The sequence below is a fragment of the Gymnodraco acuticeps genome, unplaced genomic scaffold (assembly GCF_902827175.1).
Source record: "Gymnodraco acuticeps unplaced genomic scaffold, fGymAcu1.1, whole genome shotgun sequence".
Classification (NCBI taxonomy): domain Eukaryota; kingdom Metazoa; phylum Chordata; class Actinopteri; order Perciformes; family Bathydraconidae; genus Gymnodraco; species Gymnodraco acuticeps.
The window spans coordinates 710001-727811 of record NW_022992001.1 but is presented as its reverse complement, the minus strand read 5'-3'; the positions used below and the strand labels follow the sequence as shown (position 1 = coordinate 727811).

At 40.8% G+C, this 17811-nt stretch overlaps 1 protein-coding gene across 6 annotated transcripts in view; it reads left to right on the top strand.

Moving 5' to 3' along the window:
* The window catches only part of adamts18 (ADAM metallopeptidase with thrombospondin type 1 motif, 18), a 102605-nt gene that overhangs the window by 27633 nt on the left and 57161 nt on the right, over positions 1–17811 (top strand). For all 6 annotated transcript variants that reach the window (XM_034201285.1, XM_034201281.1, XM_034201280.1 and 3 more), the window contains exons 9-13: positions 1782–1919; positions 2028–2181; positions 3491–3586; positions 5086–5234; positions 17383–17555. In XM_034201285.1, coding sequence (XP_034057176.1) covers positions 1782–1919; positions 2028–2181; positions 3491–3586; positions 5086–5234; positions 17383–17555 — 710 coding nt within the window. The remainder of the gene's footprint in view (positions 1–1781; positions 1920–2027; positions 2182–3490; positions 3587–5085; positions 5235–17382; positions 17556–17811) is intronic.

Sequence of the window (17811 nt, the reverse complement as noted above, 5' to 3'; positions counted from 1 at the left end):
ATTAAATGAAATAAATGTGGTCTGATTTACACAAATATACGCTGAAATCAGAGCATTACGTTAGAGCACTACCTCATCCATCTCTGTCACTTCATGATGGAATAATGGTAACTGCCTCAGGCCTCATGAGTCTGTGTTTGTATTTAGATGTTTCCATTGAGATAGGAGACCTGTTTATTTTTTTATATTTGGGGGATTTTCATGTTGATTTTCATTTCAAAAAACAACTTGCATTTCTATTATTTTTCATCAACTCGAGCATTTTCAACAACACATATTTTATTATTATTATTATTGCAGTCAAATACCTTTTTGTGCGCACGTTATACTTTCTCGTGCGCAGTCTACTCTGCGCACGATATACGTTTTTGTGCGCTCAAGATAGTTTCTCGTGCACACGAGAAAGTTACCATTGCGCCAAGTAGGAAGTGGAACTCACAGGAGACAACCGTTTCATTGCAGACTGTCATGTTTATGTGGAGAAATGGCAGTGCATACATTATTTGAGATATATTTCAAACTCGGACTTCATTTAGGGACATTTTGGCCAGGGGTGTAGAGCTATTTGTTTAAGCACTGGATTCGCAAAACAGAAGAGTCTGTGAACCAGTCTGCTTTCATCTATGAATTCATGTCTGTGACTCTCACAGTATCTGCTGCCCACAGCTGTTTTATAGAAGGAAAACCTCCTTCATTATGAAATCTCTGCGGCACAAGTGGCCTATACTACCAAGCAGGATTTGAGCTGTACTGTACCCAATATACAAGCTGTTAATAAACTTTTCAATCAATCAATCAATCAATCATGATTTGCTTGTGATTGGTCAAATGTTGCTAACCCCGCCCCTTTCACGTGAACGTGCTCTCAGCCGGACACTGGTTGATTTACTGAGTTGATAACCAGCTTCGTAGGACCGCTTAGCGAGATCGCGTTTGTTAGGGTTAGCCTTGTAACTCAAACATATCCAGGGTCTGTTGAACTGGCTTCGTCGTACAGGGCACTGGAGGCAGTAACGTGTAACTCAGCAGAATCTGAGAAGAGCAGCACCAGCTGCAAAGACCTGTGCCTTTTACCGTTTACTTCACTGCATTTCCCTTCATTACAACAGCTGAATAGAGATCGAGGCTGCTACGTTTAACCACACACCTCTACACACATCGAACTGCCCGATTATTCCCCCTATTACTCGTTTTATGCAGGAGATCTCCGGTCACCAGGGCGCATGATATGTGTGTGTGTTTGTGCTCAGCTCCGCTCTGTGTGTGTGTTCGGTGTGTGTCCGACACCGGCATTTGTTTTCAAATGACCATGAACAGTAATTTACACAATCTGGTTCTCCATAGGTAGGCTATATGTGTATTCCCAAGTGAAAGACATTCGTTTAATCTTAATCTCGATGTAGTGCTTAGTCCTGTCAGAGTGCAATGGAACGAACAACACTATCATAAACAAATGCGCATGCACGCATGCACACACGCACACACACACACACACACGACCGGACATCATCATAAAACTAGTAATATGGCGTAATAATCGGGTTCGATGTGTCTAACCATAAGAAAGTATCTTGTGCGAACGAGAAAGTATATCTTGCGCACGAGAAAGTATATCGTTCGGACAAGATACTTTTTTTTCCCATTAACCTTTAGGGGCTCCGTAACATTTAAAACAATTCTCAATTATATTTTTTTGTTCATCCTTCATGTGAGCATCTAAGCCAAAGAGCAAAACATGAAAATTAAAATGACATTATAATTCTTTACATTATTTTCTCTAGTTTTGGGATGATCCATGATGGTGAGGGGAACCCTTGTCGCAAGACAGAAGGCAACATCATGTCTCCCACTCTGGCGGGAAACAACGGGGTCTTCTTCTGGTCCACCTGCAGTCGACAGTACCTCAGCCGCTTTCTTGGGTAGGCCTTTACTGCCTTGCGCAAGTGCACAAACCAATAACAAACATTTTTAGTCGGCTGTCGTTGCTCTCTTCCTGACTGACACGGGTGATTTGTTGTTTTCACCAGAACAGCCCAGGCATCCTGTCTGGTGGACGAGCCGAGGCAGATTGGTCAGTACAAATACCCAGAACAACTTCCTGGGCAGCTGTACAACGCAGACACGCAGTGCAAGTGGCAGTTTGGCTCCAAGGCCAAACTGTGTAGCCTTGATTTTGTCAAGGTGAGATATTCAGTTAATGCATTATTAGCATGATTTAAATTAACAATGGAAAAGGGTTCATTATTGACAAATCATTATCTGACTGTACTGCCACGAAGCTATGCAAAGCTTTTTTAAAACCTTAAACCAAAACAATGCAATTAAATATGGTTAGCTGCCTATAATTCTGTTTCGGTTCAATGTCACTGCTCTTATTGATAATATTTTGGCTGCAGCAGCTTGCAGTCCCGGTCTAACATGAACCCCAACATTCCTAAGTCAAGCATTGCTCACATGTCCCTTTACCTAAACCAAGATGCACTAGATGAGCCTGCACTAATGAGACGGAGCACCCTTTACAGCGCTAACGATGCAGTGCTAAATTGGCATTTTATTAATTAGCATGATCTTTGCACAACCACCTCGAACCCCCCTCACATTTGACCCACCATTGAAATGCATTCCATGAATTCAATGGGAATCCCAAGCCTTCCGTCCCCCCCCCCCCAACAGAAGCCTTCTGGGTCTTGGTATAACCCTTTATGTTGGGTGCATTGAATGATGTTGATTCACATGTAAATGCTCTTTAAAATACTAGGGGTATACCATTCGGGGATATAATTGCTGGGAAATCGACTTTACCGAATCGTATATATTACGTATTAGCACACATGACATCACCCTGGCTATTGACGACGTCCATAACTCCCGGCTATGTTTCCCTTAAAAGAAGATCAAATACTACATCTGCATTTCTTAGGACTGTGGGTGGTAAATTAACCTACACGCTAGTTAACTGTGGATTTAGGCTGCTTTTCACAATTGTTTTTATTGTCCACGATAGGCTCATGTAGAATGATTTTTAAAGCATGCTGGTATGGCTGTCAACCACCTGCTTTGGATCAGAGAATGGGGACAAAGACTCAAACACACACCAGAGCGGTCTCTCCTGCCTTTCCCCCTCCCTCCTTTCTAGTTTCTCTCTCGTTGCCAGTTGCTGTTGGGCGGGTTGCCAGACTCTGCCGCCTGTCTTTCGACCCCGGCTCTCCCTCTGTGCTCACTCGCTCGCTCTGTCTCTGTATTGTTGGGTCAGATGACACATACAATTATAGGCCGTTTCATTAAAGAAGTACAGTGATTAGATTTGACACCGGGGCTTTGTGGAGAAGCTTACCAGCGTGATGGTGGTCCTGGCAGGAAGCAGGTGCTCGCGAGTCAAGGAAGGGGAGTTACACGGTGCCAAGAGGCTGTCAGACTACAGTCATAAGGTACAAAATACCATATCTGATAAGACATCTCATACTGTGTGTGTGTTTGACTTGTTTGACAGGACATCTGCAAGTCGCTGTGGTGCCATCGCACAGGGCACCGGTGTGAGACCAAGTTCATGCCTGCTGCAGAAGGCACCAGCTGTGGCCCTGACATGGTGAGGAATTGTCTTCTTGCTCCACAGCAGCCACTCATTCTACTTCCTGCACTTTTAATCACCGTGTCATTGATTAGACAATACAAAAGAAAATGGGGCAAAAACCTTTGAAAATTTAAGAGATGCAGATGGTAGAAACAGCTGATCAGTCATGTGAGTTAATATTCGCTTGGTAGTTACTCAATCGGTCAAGGAGTTTCAAGATCACATTGAGCACCTCAACCTTTTTTTGACCAAAAACAGCACCTAACAACATTTTGAAAATACACTTAGCTATGCTTACTTTCAGAACGTTTGCAAGAAGGTTGATGCCACCTATGACTACTACTGCCATTCAAGGAATTAGAAATACTCAGGCCACCCATCACATTGTCTAGTTATTATACTTTTGATTGGTTAGCTTGATTAATGAGCTTTAGAGGTGTTCATTAACATAAAGTTAGACGGAGCCATGATAACTGTTTACACATAGATTTAAATCTTTCTGCTACGCTAAGCTAGCTATATGAGAGTGGAATCAAAGTTATCATATACATTTTAGCAAAAAAAACATTTCGTAACTTCCAGAGAAACTTGAACTCCTTCAAACTACCGCTCCATCTTAGTTCCTACATGGTCATGACCAAATACAAGGGGCCGAAATGGGTTTTCTCTGGAACGTGGCTGGCATTAGCCTTAAGGTTAAGATTAGTTCAGTCATCCAGGAGGGACTCTGAGTAGAGCCGCAGCTTCTTCGTGTAGAAAGCAGCCAGTTGAGGTGATTCACGGACCTGGTAAGGATGCCAGCTGGCAACCCTAGGAAGGTCTTCAAGGCACGTCCAGCTGGGAGGAGACCGAGGGGCAGACCCAGGAACGGGTGGAGGCAATACACAGTATCTCCATGCTGGCCTGGGAGCACTTTGGAATCCCCCAGTCAGAGCTGGTTGTTGTGGCCAGGGAAAGGGACGTTTGGGGCCCTCGGCTGGAACTGTTTCCCCGAGACTTGACTCGGGATAAGCAGTTGACGATGGATGGATGGACCAAACTTCCCCCTTCAGAAAAATTCAAGAGGAAATGAGGACAAACCATACATGTACCCCTAAACTATCAGATGGAAACAATCATCACAGTTTAAAGACAGACTTCCTGATTCAACCATGATCTGATCGGTGATCGCACACACATTTCAGGTGGTTTATATAAGTTGTGCTTTGGTGTTGTGTTGACATGGTGTTCCCAGATCCCAGTGTTTAATTCAGTGACTAAAATGTGTGTGTGTGTGTGTGTGTGTGTGTGTGTGTGTGTGTGTGTGTGTGTGTGTGTGTGTGTGTGTGTGTGTGTGTGTGTGTGTGTGTGTGTGTGTTCTGGCTGTAGCTGGAGAGTATGGGTGTCCACTGTCCAGGTGTGGTGCTGGGCATTTGTCCAAACCAGGAAACTCCGATGCTTCTGATAAGAAAACTACTCCTGCACGTCTTTTCTTTCCTCTTCATTAATTGTATTCTCTCTCCGTTTCCCTCCAGTGGTGTCGGCGAGGGCAGTGTGTTAAACACGGGGAGCACGGCCCTAGGGCGGTCCACGGCCAGTGGTCGACCTGGTCTCAGTGGTCCGACTGCTCCAGGACCTGTGGACGGGGGATCATGTACAGGGAGCGCTCCTGCAACAGCCCGAGGTATACACACTCACAAACACTCAGAGTGGTGCAGGAATGAGTCCTAAAACACGGGAATGAGTAGGTATGTTCCCACATCCATTTCTCTTGTCTCAAATTCAATGGTTGTTTAAAGCATTTTTGGTTGGATGCCTAAAATAAGGTCTTTAACGGTTTATACAAGCTTACAATATTTTTGACAGAATACGTCAGTAAATGGAATACTGGTGAATGTACAAAGCCGTTATGTCTCTTAAAAATGGGGATGCTAACAAATGACTCACTCACACCAAACATTGGCCACCACATCACATGTCATTCAACGGTGATGTTAGCCTAACGTTAGCATTTTACTTCTGGCGATTGCTCTTAGGCTTCAGAAATCATAAAAGTGGTTTTAGTATGTGGAGATTATCCTGCTGAACAAAAACATGCAAGTATCATAAACTTGTTTTTGCCACAGATTTGATTTTCTGCAACATGCCGAAATCCAATGGTAAAATCCCATTAGCTTTTTGTTCAGGGATCCCTTCGATGCTAACTTCTGGGTCTGCCTACAAAAATATGTTATCAAGACACCACTCCATTATCTCATTGTTCAACACCTCCTTTTTAAAATGCTATTCAGGGGATAATACATCCCTAAAATGACCATTTGAATGTTGGTTTCCCTGTGTTCTCTTTGATTTGTAAATAAAATGTTTTTCCTCATATAATCTTTTTCAAATCCTATTTATCCAGTATAATACATTTAAAACACTTCCTTATTAACTGTTTCACACTTGTGCAGGCCTGCTTACCTGTCCGTGAAAATACTAAATGAGACTTGGACTATAGTGCATGATTTGTGTGAGAACCGGATGTCTGTAGTTATACGAGTCCTCCATTTACTTGAAATTGTCAACAATTTTCTCAGTTTTTGTAATCGTTACTGGTCGTGGAGGCATGCGATAAAATAAAGTCTTCTTAAAGAATTCAAGGTAACACAAGGCGAGTCATTTATATACAAATTATGATTTTGTGAGTATAGTATTCTTTGACTTGCCAAACAGACGACAAAGTGATTCATTTTGTCATGTGTCTGTTTCTACTGTGAAAACCTGAGTAGTGCTTTTGGGTCAGAAAGCATTTCTTTAAAGTCCCAAGATTTTTTCCTTAGTGAACACCTGAAAGCGCTGTCTGCCAGATATCTGCAGCACAGACTTGCACACACACACACACACACACACACACACACACACACACACACACACACACACACACCACACACACACACACACACACACACACACACACACACACACACACACACACACACACACACACACACACACACACACACACACACACACACACACACACACACACACACATACACACGTGCCTGATAACAGCTCTCATCAGTCAGACTGACAGCCCAGACAGACAGACTATCTCTCCCCGTGCTCCAGACGAGGAAGCCTTCCTAATAGCATGCTCTGAAAGCTGCCAAGACGGTCAGCAAACGTCCCCTCGCGCAGCTCACTCACATAAACATAACTACATCATTCTGCAGAAGCAGATCCCACAGTGAATATCTATTTGTTGGTGAAGGGCTCTGTGCATGTCATTACAGGCATCTGATACAGCATTATTTTTAATGTTTCCTAGCATACGTACAACCCCTACTGTTGTTCCCTAGAACACTTTGGCTGATTTATTAGATGTTTTTAGGACTTTATTTTACTTTCTTACAATTGGTAACTAGATTTATTGTTATGTCACAAATCTACTATCAACCGATGTATTGTCCCAGTAAGTCAGTGTGCCCCAACACTGGCCCTTTAAATGTAATACAGGAAAAGCAGGATTTTTGCAATTGGATATTTAGAGAAAAGATTAATTTTCGGATCAATTTCAGTCCCTTCTGCATTAACTATGTGTAAACCAGACGCCAAAGTCAGCCTTATACAGAGATTCTAGGACAGACTGACATTAAATGGAATGCATTGTTTGAACAAGTTTTGTCGTCATTAAGGGTTTAAAGTCCTTGAGGAATAATGTTACGCTAGCCATTTGCTCCATACTGTAACTCAAACAGTCCTGAAGTGGATGGTGGAACCAATCAGCTGTGCCATGGCCAATCAAAAAGAAGAAATGTCCACAGAAATTCCTAAATACCACCTCTAGAGTATTACTAATTTGTGTTTCTAGCCAGTTGTCAAGAGGATTTTAGCACTCTTGATATTTCATATTTTAAAAGTGAGGTTAAATTGATGTTTTAATTAGCAAGGTGTCTATTGTAAAGCATATTTCATGACACATTTGTCAATGGCTCCACAACAGTTTGAGGACAACAATAGGCACTTTCACACCAAGTACTTTGCCGTACTTAGTTCCCAGTACTTAGTTCATCAAAACTCTTTAGTTCTGATGAACTATTGCCACTTACGCAGAGCTGATATTCAAAAGGGGCCCTATTATGCTTTTTGGGGATTTCCCTTTTCCTGTAATGTGTTATTACGGTTTTATTGAATCCATAAGCACACATACAATAGGGGCGTGAACTCCTATAATTTAATGTTGTTTTTTTTAGTTTATTTTCTTAAAAGGTGCTTGGATTTTGAGGGCAGTGCTTCCAACTGCTTAAAATTGTCACGTCCACCCATCTGAAGAAAGCAGTATGAAACATAATGTTGGTTGTTTCTAGCACAATAATTATTCTTCAATGGGATGAAATAATCAGTATACAATATATACTGTATAAACATGTTGCAGTTTACCACAGTTGTAAGTTGCTGGGAAACCTTGAGAATTCCTCTTGGAATGCTTAAAAAAGTGCTTTATTTGGAAAAGTTGTTAGAATATAAACAGACTCTTATACCACACTAAAAAGGATCATGAATAATGGCTTACATCCAAGGCCACTGCACCACCTGATTGGCGGAGTGACTTCATCACAACCAATCTGCTGTTTGGGTTGTTAATGACGCTGTCATTGAGAAATTAGTCATAGCAGGTTAGATCATGGAGGCATGTCACATTTAATCCTACATTTGTGTTGTGTAAGTGCAGGTGAGATGACAAGGATACTAGGGACACATGTTCTCTCTTAATAACTGCTGCCCTTGAGTACTGTCTTTTAGCAAATTAGAGTTGACATGTAGGACTTGAATATTAGAATGACTTCATACCATCCTGTTGTCATTAACAAAACAGAAATGGTTATTTGCAATATTTACACCTGTGCTCTTCCTGTTGTGACATGTCAAAATGTCTATTTGATACACAGCCTCAAGAAATTATAGTTTAATTAAAACAGTCAGTGCTCATTAACCAACTGACATTTCAACTGCTTACTGAGGTTGAAGCTAGGTTTCTTTTTCAGAAACAAGTCCTGTTTCTCACTTGAGGCCAGAAGAAGGCTAGTCTCTGTGACCTTTTTACCTGTGCTGGACTGATTTATATGAGTGCACCTGCCTATTACCTGCACAAGTTAGATGCCGCCTATCACAGCGCACTGAGATTTGTTACTAATTGTAAAGCATTTACTCATCACTGCACCCTGTATGCCAGGGCAGGTTTGCCTTCACTAACTGTACGGAGGCTCAGTCATTGGTACATGTTCATATATAAAGCCATGTTGGGTAAACTCCAGTCATATATCTGCTCTCTGATCACACATTGAGTTGCAGGTAGCTATTGCCTAAGATCACATGATGTGGTGTTGTTACATGTGCCAAGTGCAAGGACTGACTTTGGTACGAAAGCTTATATGTGCGCAGCTTAGGGCTTTTGTTTTTTGTTTTTTCAGTTGAATTATACTTAAAGTTCAGGGTAATCAACTGTTAAAAACATACTGTTCACATTTATTTTCTTCAATAAATGGATGTTTTCAAAGTCAATGAATAATTGCATTTAATAATCGCAATTACAATTATTGACCCAAATAATCGAAATTATGATTTTTGCCATAATCGAGCAGCCCTAGCGCAGCTCCTCTTGCTTGGAACAGTCTTAAAGAAGTTTTTTTAACTGAGCAAATTAGTTCCACTGCATGTTTTTAAAGCTCGGATAGGTGCAATGTTATTTGATACTGTTGGTACTTGTCAATGCCGATAGGTATGTAAATGTAGCCCTGTTGTATGATGTCCTTTATTGTTTTATGTTGTTTTATGTTTCATGTCGTAACCTACTTGCTGTAGGTCTCCCTTGAAAAAGAGATCGATGATCTGGTTAAATAAAGGTTTGAGATTAAATGAAATGTATGGGCTGTCTTTAGTGTTTACCTTGAATTGCATTCATAGCCAATGGTACCAACAGTGTCCAAAAGGTCTGTTATGTCCACGCTCCCAACTCATTGCCTCTATAAGCCAATGGGTAATGCAGTCTGGTTGCAGTGATGCATTTAAGGAAAGAGGGTTCCCGTTGGTTCATCATATGCCTAAAGTTGAGGTCCAGGCCTCTAAAACTATAACCTTAATGGATTGTAACGTTTCCCAAACGCTAGCTGACAAGGGCAGTAACAAAAGATTAAATACCCCGGGGAGTCAGTGGTTAAAAAAAAACTCTCCTCGTCTGGATTTAGAGAAATTAACCTTTGCAATAAAGAAAGCTTACTTAGTATGCAGGATATGATTTTATCGTATAAAGCTTCTTGCTTTGTAAATCACTGTTAACTAGGGTTGGGTATCGTTTGAATTTCCACGATTCTGATTCCGATTCCGATTCTACTTTTCGATTCCGGTTCTTAACGGTTCTCAATTCCGATTCTTTGAGGGGCAGGGTAAAAAAATGATACATGCTTCTTCCACCAAAAAAATTACATTTATTCGAGAAACTTTTACACAGGTTAGTTTACAGTAATATTCACATTAATCAGTCTGTTTATATTCACTGCTATGTAACTGTAACCTGAGAACCACTGAAGCTACAACAGTGCAACAGTCCAACTTTTAAAGAACAGTTCTTGTTGAGAAAAACAAGCATATCTGCCTTCTCAGGCATACCGGGAAGAAATGTTTGAACATTTTAAAGTAAAATGCTTCAATCTGGTGCACTTTAAGCAGAATTACTAGAGACTAGATCTAGGGGGTACTTACAGCGCCCATCGTACAGGGTAAATGAAAAGTGTAACCGGGATGAAAAGGGTGTTACATTTACTTAATTATGAATGTTGTTACATCAAGGCCAAAAATTAGGATGAGCCCCAACGGTCAAAACATTTTTTTCCCCTCCCAGAGCTGTCAGCGCAGCGCCTCCACAGATCTGTCGCCCTAGGCCAGTGTTTCTCAAACTTTTTCATACCAAGGACCACTTAACCAATAAAAAAACACTCGCGGACCACCTAACTCCACAAATATCCAAAAACACATCGTTTTTTACAAATCGCCTCAAAATTGTACAAGTGGCAACATGTGTGATGAAGGTGTTTATCTGGGTTATATCAATCAATCGAAAGTGAAACTTAAGCTCGCTCCATTGCGGAGATATTCCCGCGAGAGTGCGGAAAACTTTAATTAATTAATTAATTTAAAATGTTAAATGTTACCAATATACTCACGGACCACTAGGGGGCACTCACGGACCACCAGTGGTCCGCAGACCACACTTTGAGAAGCACTGCCCTAGGCGAACATGGTTACGCTGTACGAAGTGTAGGTACAACGCTACATTTCCCGCCCCGCCGCAGTCATACAGTAGGCTACGGAGAGCAGCGAGAAACATTTCCTCAGGCATCGAAAAGTGGAACCGAAATTCACATTTCTAAATGATGCCGTTGGAATCGAAATGTTGGAACCGGTTCCGAACCGGAACCGGTTCTCGGTACCCAACCCTACTGTTAACATGTCCATTTACATACATGTTTTTTGTTATGTTATTCTCCCTTCATTGTTTTGAATACTAGAAAATGTGTAACGTAGTTTGCTGGAAAACTAAATTGTAACAAAAATATTGGTAAAAAAATAAGCCAGGGCAAAAGAACAGGAGGTAACTGGATTGTAAAACCAAAATACTTTGTTTAAAACCTCTGAAATAAAAAATGTTCACCAGCCGATACAAAAGTTAAGATAAGGAACACTTTCTTGAAAAAAACTGAGGGTGGAAATGGGTCAACCAGATACATTAAATAAGGACAGTTACAAGCCAACAACTGGTTAAATGTTGTTCATTAGTGATGTTACGTATTGCGCCGAGGCTTCGGAGCGTGTGTCGAGTAATCCCTGAAGCTTTTTGTGAAGCATGTATCGAGGCTTGTATCGTTTTGAGCCAGTGACGTCATCGATGACAAACGAAGCCTCGCTGCCTGTCGATGCCACGTGACTGCTTCACGAAGCGATTCAGATCGGTTGAACCACAACGCTCATAATACCCATGGTCAGGATCAGGATGTATTTATTATACATCGAACCATATTACCCCTCCTGTACCCGGGCCCGGTGACACGATGGAATTAAGAGAGCTCAGACCCTCACTTATATAGAGGTCGGAACATGTCATAAGTATAAATAAATAAAAGTATAAATAAAAGGAAAGAAACCATGAATGAATAAATACAGGAATACATATGTTAGTGTTTTCAGGGAGATTCAGCGTGTGTGCTGTGGCTCAGCTGGAAAGCAGTTGACTCACGATCGCAGGGTTCCTGGTTCAACGACTCGTCAATACGTCTTTTTTGTTGTTTATAAAAGCTACAGATACATGAGATAATGTAGTTAATAAATGTATTCTTTGATATGGTTTAGCCTTTCTCAGGCTACAACATGGTTAAGTTTATGAATATTAGTAAGGAATACAAATCCCTCTTTGCAATGTTTACCAGCCTCCTTAGGCTTTTCAATCACAATCATTCAACTGGAATAAAAACAATATTGTTAACATGAAGATATGATTTAATGTTGGTTGTTTAGAGTTATTCTAAGGCTTTACTCATTGGGAACTCGGTATGAGATAGAGCACACTGTTGAGATGTCCAATCTGCCTGTTTTACACACTTTGACCAACAGGGGGTTTGTGTTCAAATGAAGCCCATGATGAAGCCTCATGAGATGAACCCTTTTGCGAACCAATTGGCTGGAAAGCTTCAAAGCTTCATAAGGCTTCATCTCGCCATCACTATTGCTCATCCCCCTAACCAACACAATTGAGAGACGTTGCAACACAGCACACCCTATTCAGACAGAAAGAGGTGCCACAGGTTTCTTCAGCCTTTTAAGCAGGGAGAGGCAGAGAGGCAGAGAGGCAGAGAGGCAGAGAGGCAGAGAGGCAGAGAGGCAGAGAGGCAGAGAGGCAGAGAGGCAGAGAGGCAGAGAGGCAGAGAGGCAGAGAGGCAGAGAGGCAGAGAGGCAGAGAGGCAGAGAGGCAGAGAGGCAGAGAGGCAGAGAGGCAGAGAGGCAGAGAGGCAGAGAGGCAGAGAGGCAGAGAGGCAGCACATAAATGCGCGACCCCTCATGTTCAAAGACAACCCTGTGCACAAGTATTATAACCTTACAACTCCCTTTTTCCCTAATGTACAACTGACAATTATAATTACATGTTCAGCAGTTGTCAACTGACAGTGTCACTGCTTTGATTTCTAATTCTTTATCTGAGTTCTTTCCGAGAATACACTTTAACTGATATATAAAAATCAAACTAAACAAAAGTCTTGAGCTCTTTTTAAATCAAATCAAAGTTTATTTATAAAGCACATTTATAAAACACATTTAAAAGCGATTTTTGGTCGGGCCAAAGTGCTGTACATGTAATAAATACTACAATCACATAAAAACACATTACTACAACGTTGTCTGTTAATACACAATTTAACTTAATTCAGCTGACAGTTTGACTAGTATTATCTTAGAATGCCAACTGAGACTTTTCAGTACATTTATGATCAACTTTTAACTCTTTTCATTGCTATATTTTCATTTAAATCCTCAACACCTATTAGCACCTTCACCCCAACTGATTAAACTCAAAAGCTCAAGGCGTACATTTATAGTGAGTATTTTCAACTTGAATCAGTACTAACACTTAAACTGAATGTTAAAATCATTTCAGTTATTGTTTATTGTCTGCCACTACAACTATGACTTCAACTGTTTCTGTATTCCACCCTTTTCAAAAGTTAAAACGCCCTTTTTATTGCTAAAGGCTTGGAGAAAATGTAGCCTTTTTGTAGTTTTACATAATACCTCGACTAAAAGATAATTTTAGATACCAGAAACTTCTACTATTGTATATGGTGCTCTTCAATCCACTGGCTTCCTCAATGCTTACTTAACAGCCGGACAAACACTGATGTGACTATTCCGTCTGTCATAGTCGACTCGTCTCTTAATCCCCACAAGGGATCAAAGACCAAGAGGTTTCAGAAGCAGAACGGCCCTCATATGATACACATTATACACCAGAACTGGCAGGCCAAAAAGGGCCGCAGAGCCCTTTAAACCAGGTTAACTGTCACATCCGTTTATCATTCCTGTGGCACTTAAGAGTGCTTTGTAGGAGCAGCCGCTGAAAAATGGGTTTGGTGCAGCTAAACAGTGAGTTAGGGGGTCAGTGGGAGAGAAAGGGGTTGGAAAGATGGGGAGGGTTAAACATTAATCCAACAAATGTCATGATACCATTTCCAAAAGTGGCCAGATTCCTTAGAACTCTCATGTTAAGACAATACAATGAGTCTGGTGTATGTCTCATAGTGTCTATTTTACCTTTGAACCTTTCTCAACTATTCTTAACAGATACCTCCACCAAAATAATTTGATAAACGTTGTATCCCACAGTGTACTCCTGAGTCACGATAGTCCCTCACTCAAAGTGTGTTTTTCCCCATGTAATCTCTAAGATTATTTAGAAAGGGCCCTTCTGCTCCTAATCTGAGCAGAATATGGATTAGCCTGAATCTGACTGCTTGTCTCTAATGTCCTCTTCACCCCTAAACTGACCTGTCTGGGCACTCCTCCTAAAAAGCCAGACACTACAGTATGAGCAAAATTGCTATTAGCTGGTACATTTAGAAATTTCAAATTATTTGTGCTACATCCAAGCATCCAAAATCCATATCTAGATGTTTATTTTACTGATTTTGTCCATTTGTGACAGTAAAGTTCTCCAAAATTCACAAACAGTTTCCATTAGATAATGCCTCAATTGCTTATTTAACAGTATAATTTCATAAAACGTGTATTACAATACAGAATTATGTTAATTTAGGTTATCAACTTGGGTTTTCTTGCGTATCTATTTAAAATAATATTTTCCCTCATACTCTTAGCCAGAAATCTCCATGTAAGAAGTACTTCATTACAAGACACTTTGCAGTTTCACTCATCAGAAACAGATTTTAACGTGGGGTTTGTTCATATACTGTATCATTTCTAGCCGGATTTATACATTTCATTTATAAAAACATGCTGACATATTTTTTTAATTTAATAAGCAGTATTTTCTGATGTGAAATGTGAAACAAATATATTTAAAATTGCTTTAGTAAAAACGTTTTTATCAAATATGTCAACAAAATGAATTAGAATTTGTAACATTTCCATAACATTTCAGAAAACTTAATACAACAAATAACTGTTAACTGGGGTTTCATGGTGATATAGCTCAAATGTTACCCAGAAGTGTATGCCCTTTAAATATATAGATACAGTATATATACATATGCATTACATGTAAATGCATCCATATGTTGATCAATATCTTAAACTCTCGGCAAAAATCGAGTCCTCCAGACATCCCATGTTGTTTAAAATGTGACCATACAACTATATCAGCGTTTGTAGATTTTCACCTCTACCCTCCTAAACAATCTTCACACAGCGAGGAAGAGTCTTAAAACATAATTCATTTGATTCTGCACATCCACTTTATGAGGCCATCGTGTATCTTTTGAGTCTTGTAAAATAGTTCTATGGGATCGTCCGATTAAAGCCATCCCATCAAATAGTTACTGCTAGACAGAAAATGAATCTTCTCCCCGCCCCTCCCGCCTCACCCCTCCGTTCCCCGTAGACCACCTGCCAGATCAAACACAGTCAACTTAATCCTCACCAACAAGCCTAGAAGATTAGGTTCACGATCTTGACCTGGTTTTGTAGGGAGCACATTTTGTCACACACTCGATTTAAAGGGAGTTGGGGGCATAGTACGAGGAGGGAGAAGGGGGGGGGGGGGCACAGTGCTTAGAATGAACCTTGTTTGGTCAGTAGAGGTTTTTTTTCTGGGTTTATGCCTTAAGCAGAGCCTCAGATTGTGGATCTATGTAAGAAGTTGTTTGAGAGGCAGAAGGAGAGGAAGCAGGTGACTCAAGAAGACAAGACTAAACAAAATGACCTCTAACCTATAGTTTCTGTCACTAGGCAGATTTACCAGGCTCCCGGGACTTTAACGATCCCTTAACGTTCCTGAGGGTTGTGTTGGAGTCAGGGTGTAGAGACAGAAGAGGAATGGCTGAAACAAAAACTGAAAACGTTGTCAGATCTGGTTTCTATCCTGTTATTGGAAGTCGATTTACAGTTCCAATGATACTGGAGGATCTAGGGACAGAAGCGAAGAGGAAAAGAGGTTAAGAAACCAGAAGGGTTGTGAAATTCAGGGCCAGACGACCATAATCCGCAAACTGCTTTCAACTTTCTCAAGAAAACTGTCCCGTTTTCTACACTTGCCTCTGATCAGAAGGCCTTGACTATACGACACAGTATGCGGTACAGTTCCCCACTGGCCTGCCGTAAGCACATTACCATATGGGCTGCATTTGTCTGCCGCTAAGTCTTAATAGGATCAGGCCTACGAAAACCTGGGCCAATTCCCCCCCTCGCCAAGGGAAGCGAGATCGGCACTGAACAGATTCACACACACACACACACACACACACACACACACACACACACACACACACACACACACACACACACACACACACACACACACACACACACACACACACACACACACACACACACACACCTTGAGGAGCTCCATCACTCTTGGCAGCTGAGTCGCAGTTTGATTGAGTCCAGGTCTGAATGGAGGGGAACATTTCAAAGAGTTAAATAAAAAAACAGTGAAGCAGTGTTTCTGATAGTTGCATTGGCAAAAGAATGTCCAAATAAATAGTTGCAGTCTCATGGTGTTTACTTCTCTTTTTTTGTTCCTTTTCTAAAGTTTCATTACGTTGCAACACTAAGGGATATGCTTTTATTGGACATAAAAGGCCCAATTTTCTCTGCTGGTGGTAGCGTTGGAATGCCTGGCATGAGTTTAGAAAACATGAGACTGCAGACATTTCAAGACTCTGTTTTTCTTCATCTAACAAGTGGTGATGGCTTTTATGATTTTAATGGCATATTAAAGCTTCATTACCTGTTTATATTTTGTGTCAGCTCTTCCTGTGTGGTTAGATGAGTGTTGATTTGGTGTGGTGTGTAAATATCATGGCATGCAAACTTTGACATTCCTGTTTTAAATCAATGTGACATTTAGTCCACTCATTGTTGCTTTCATCAGGGATAACACTACACTGACAGATAAGATGGTGCCATTTTAGAGAACACATTTGATGTAATATGCTCTGAGAATATATTTTGTTGGCATTTCTGTCACTCATTCAGAGATGGGCCGAGTTGCCTTGTGAAGGATTAAAGCTGCCCTGTTTAATGTTCTTATCAGAAGACAAAAGTAACATTCAGGCGAGAAAAACAGGCAAAAACATGTAGTTCTATGCACCGGGCGGTATTGAGTCGGGGCTTTTTTGCTTCTTGGAAGGAAAACAAATTTGGGAAGTCTCATGGTGTTGTCTGTGTTTCTCAACTAAACAAATTGTGTGTTTCCTTCAGGTCTTAAAAACCTGTAAAAACACTTATTTTTAGGATATTAATATGACAAGTGTTTGCATACTTTATGCATACTTTCCATACATCTGCAAAACTGCAATGACCAAAGGAAAATTACCTAGAGGGGAACATGATATTAAATCTGCTCAAATAATGAATGAACACAGGTTAGTTACCACCACTATATAAGTGTACTTGTCTTGTGATGCAGTCTCAATACACAGTCCACATTTTAGCTAATGAGTTTTGATTGTCGTGTTAATGCATTGGTTAAAGTGTGATCATAAAACAAGCAGAATATCTCCATGACTAAACCCTTTTTTTCATTGTCTCTTTTTCTGGGTCTTGTCTTGTCTTCCACCCAGGCCACAGAACAACGGTAAATTTTGCTCAGGCTCCAGCCGTCTCAACCAGCTGTGTAACACTCGGACGTGCCCGCTCAGTGCTGTGGACTTTCGGGCCCAGCAGTGTGCCGAGTACAACAGCAAGCCATTCAGGGGCTGGTACTACAAGTGGAAGCCCTACACCAAAGTGGACGGTAAGGTTATCAATTGTTATAAGACCCAATAAGTATTTTATATTTAATGCATCCATTGTAGAGTGTTGCAGTAATTACATATGTTTGTAGGCTGATCCAGAAGTTAGCATCACAAGGGCTCCCTCGACTCAAATACATGGGATTGTTCCATTGGATTTTGGGATACTGCAGGAAATAAGCTCTGTGGCAAACACACATTTATGATATTTACACTTTTTGTTTAGCAAGATAATCTCCACAATTTTAAAGTGCAATC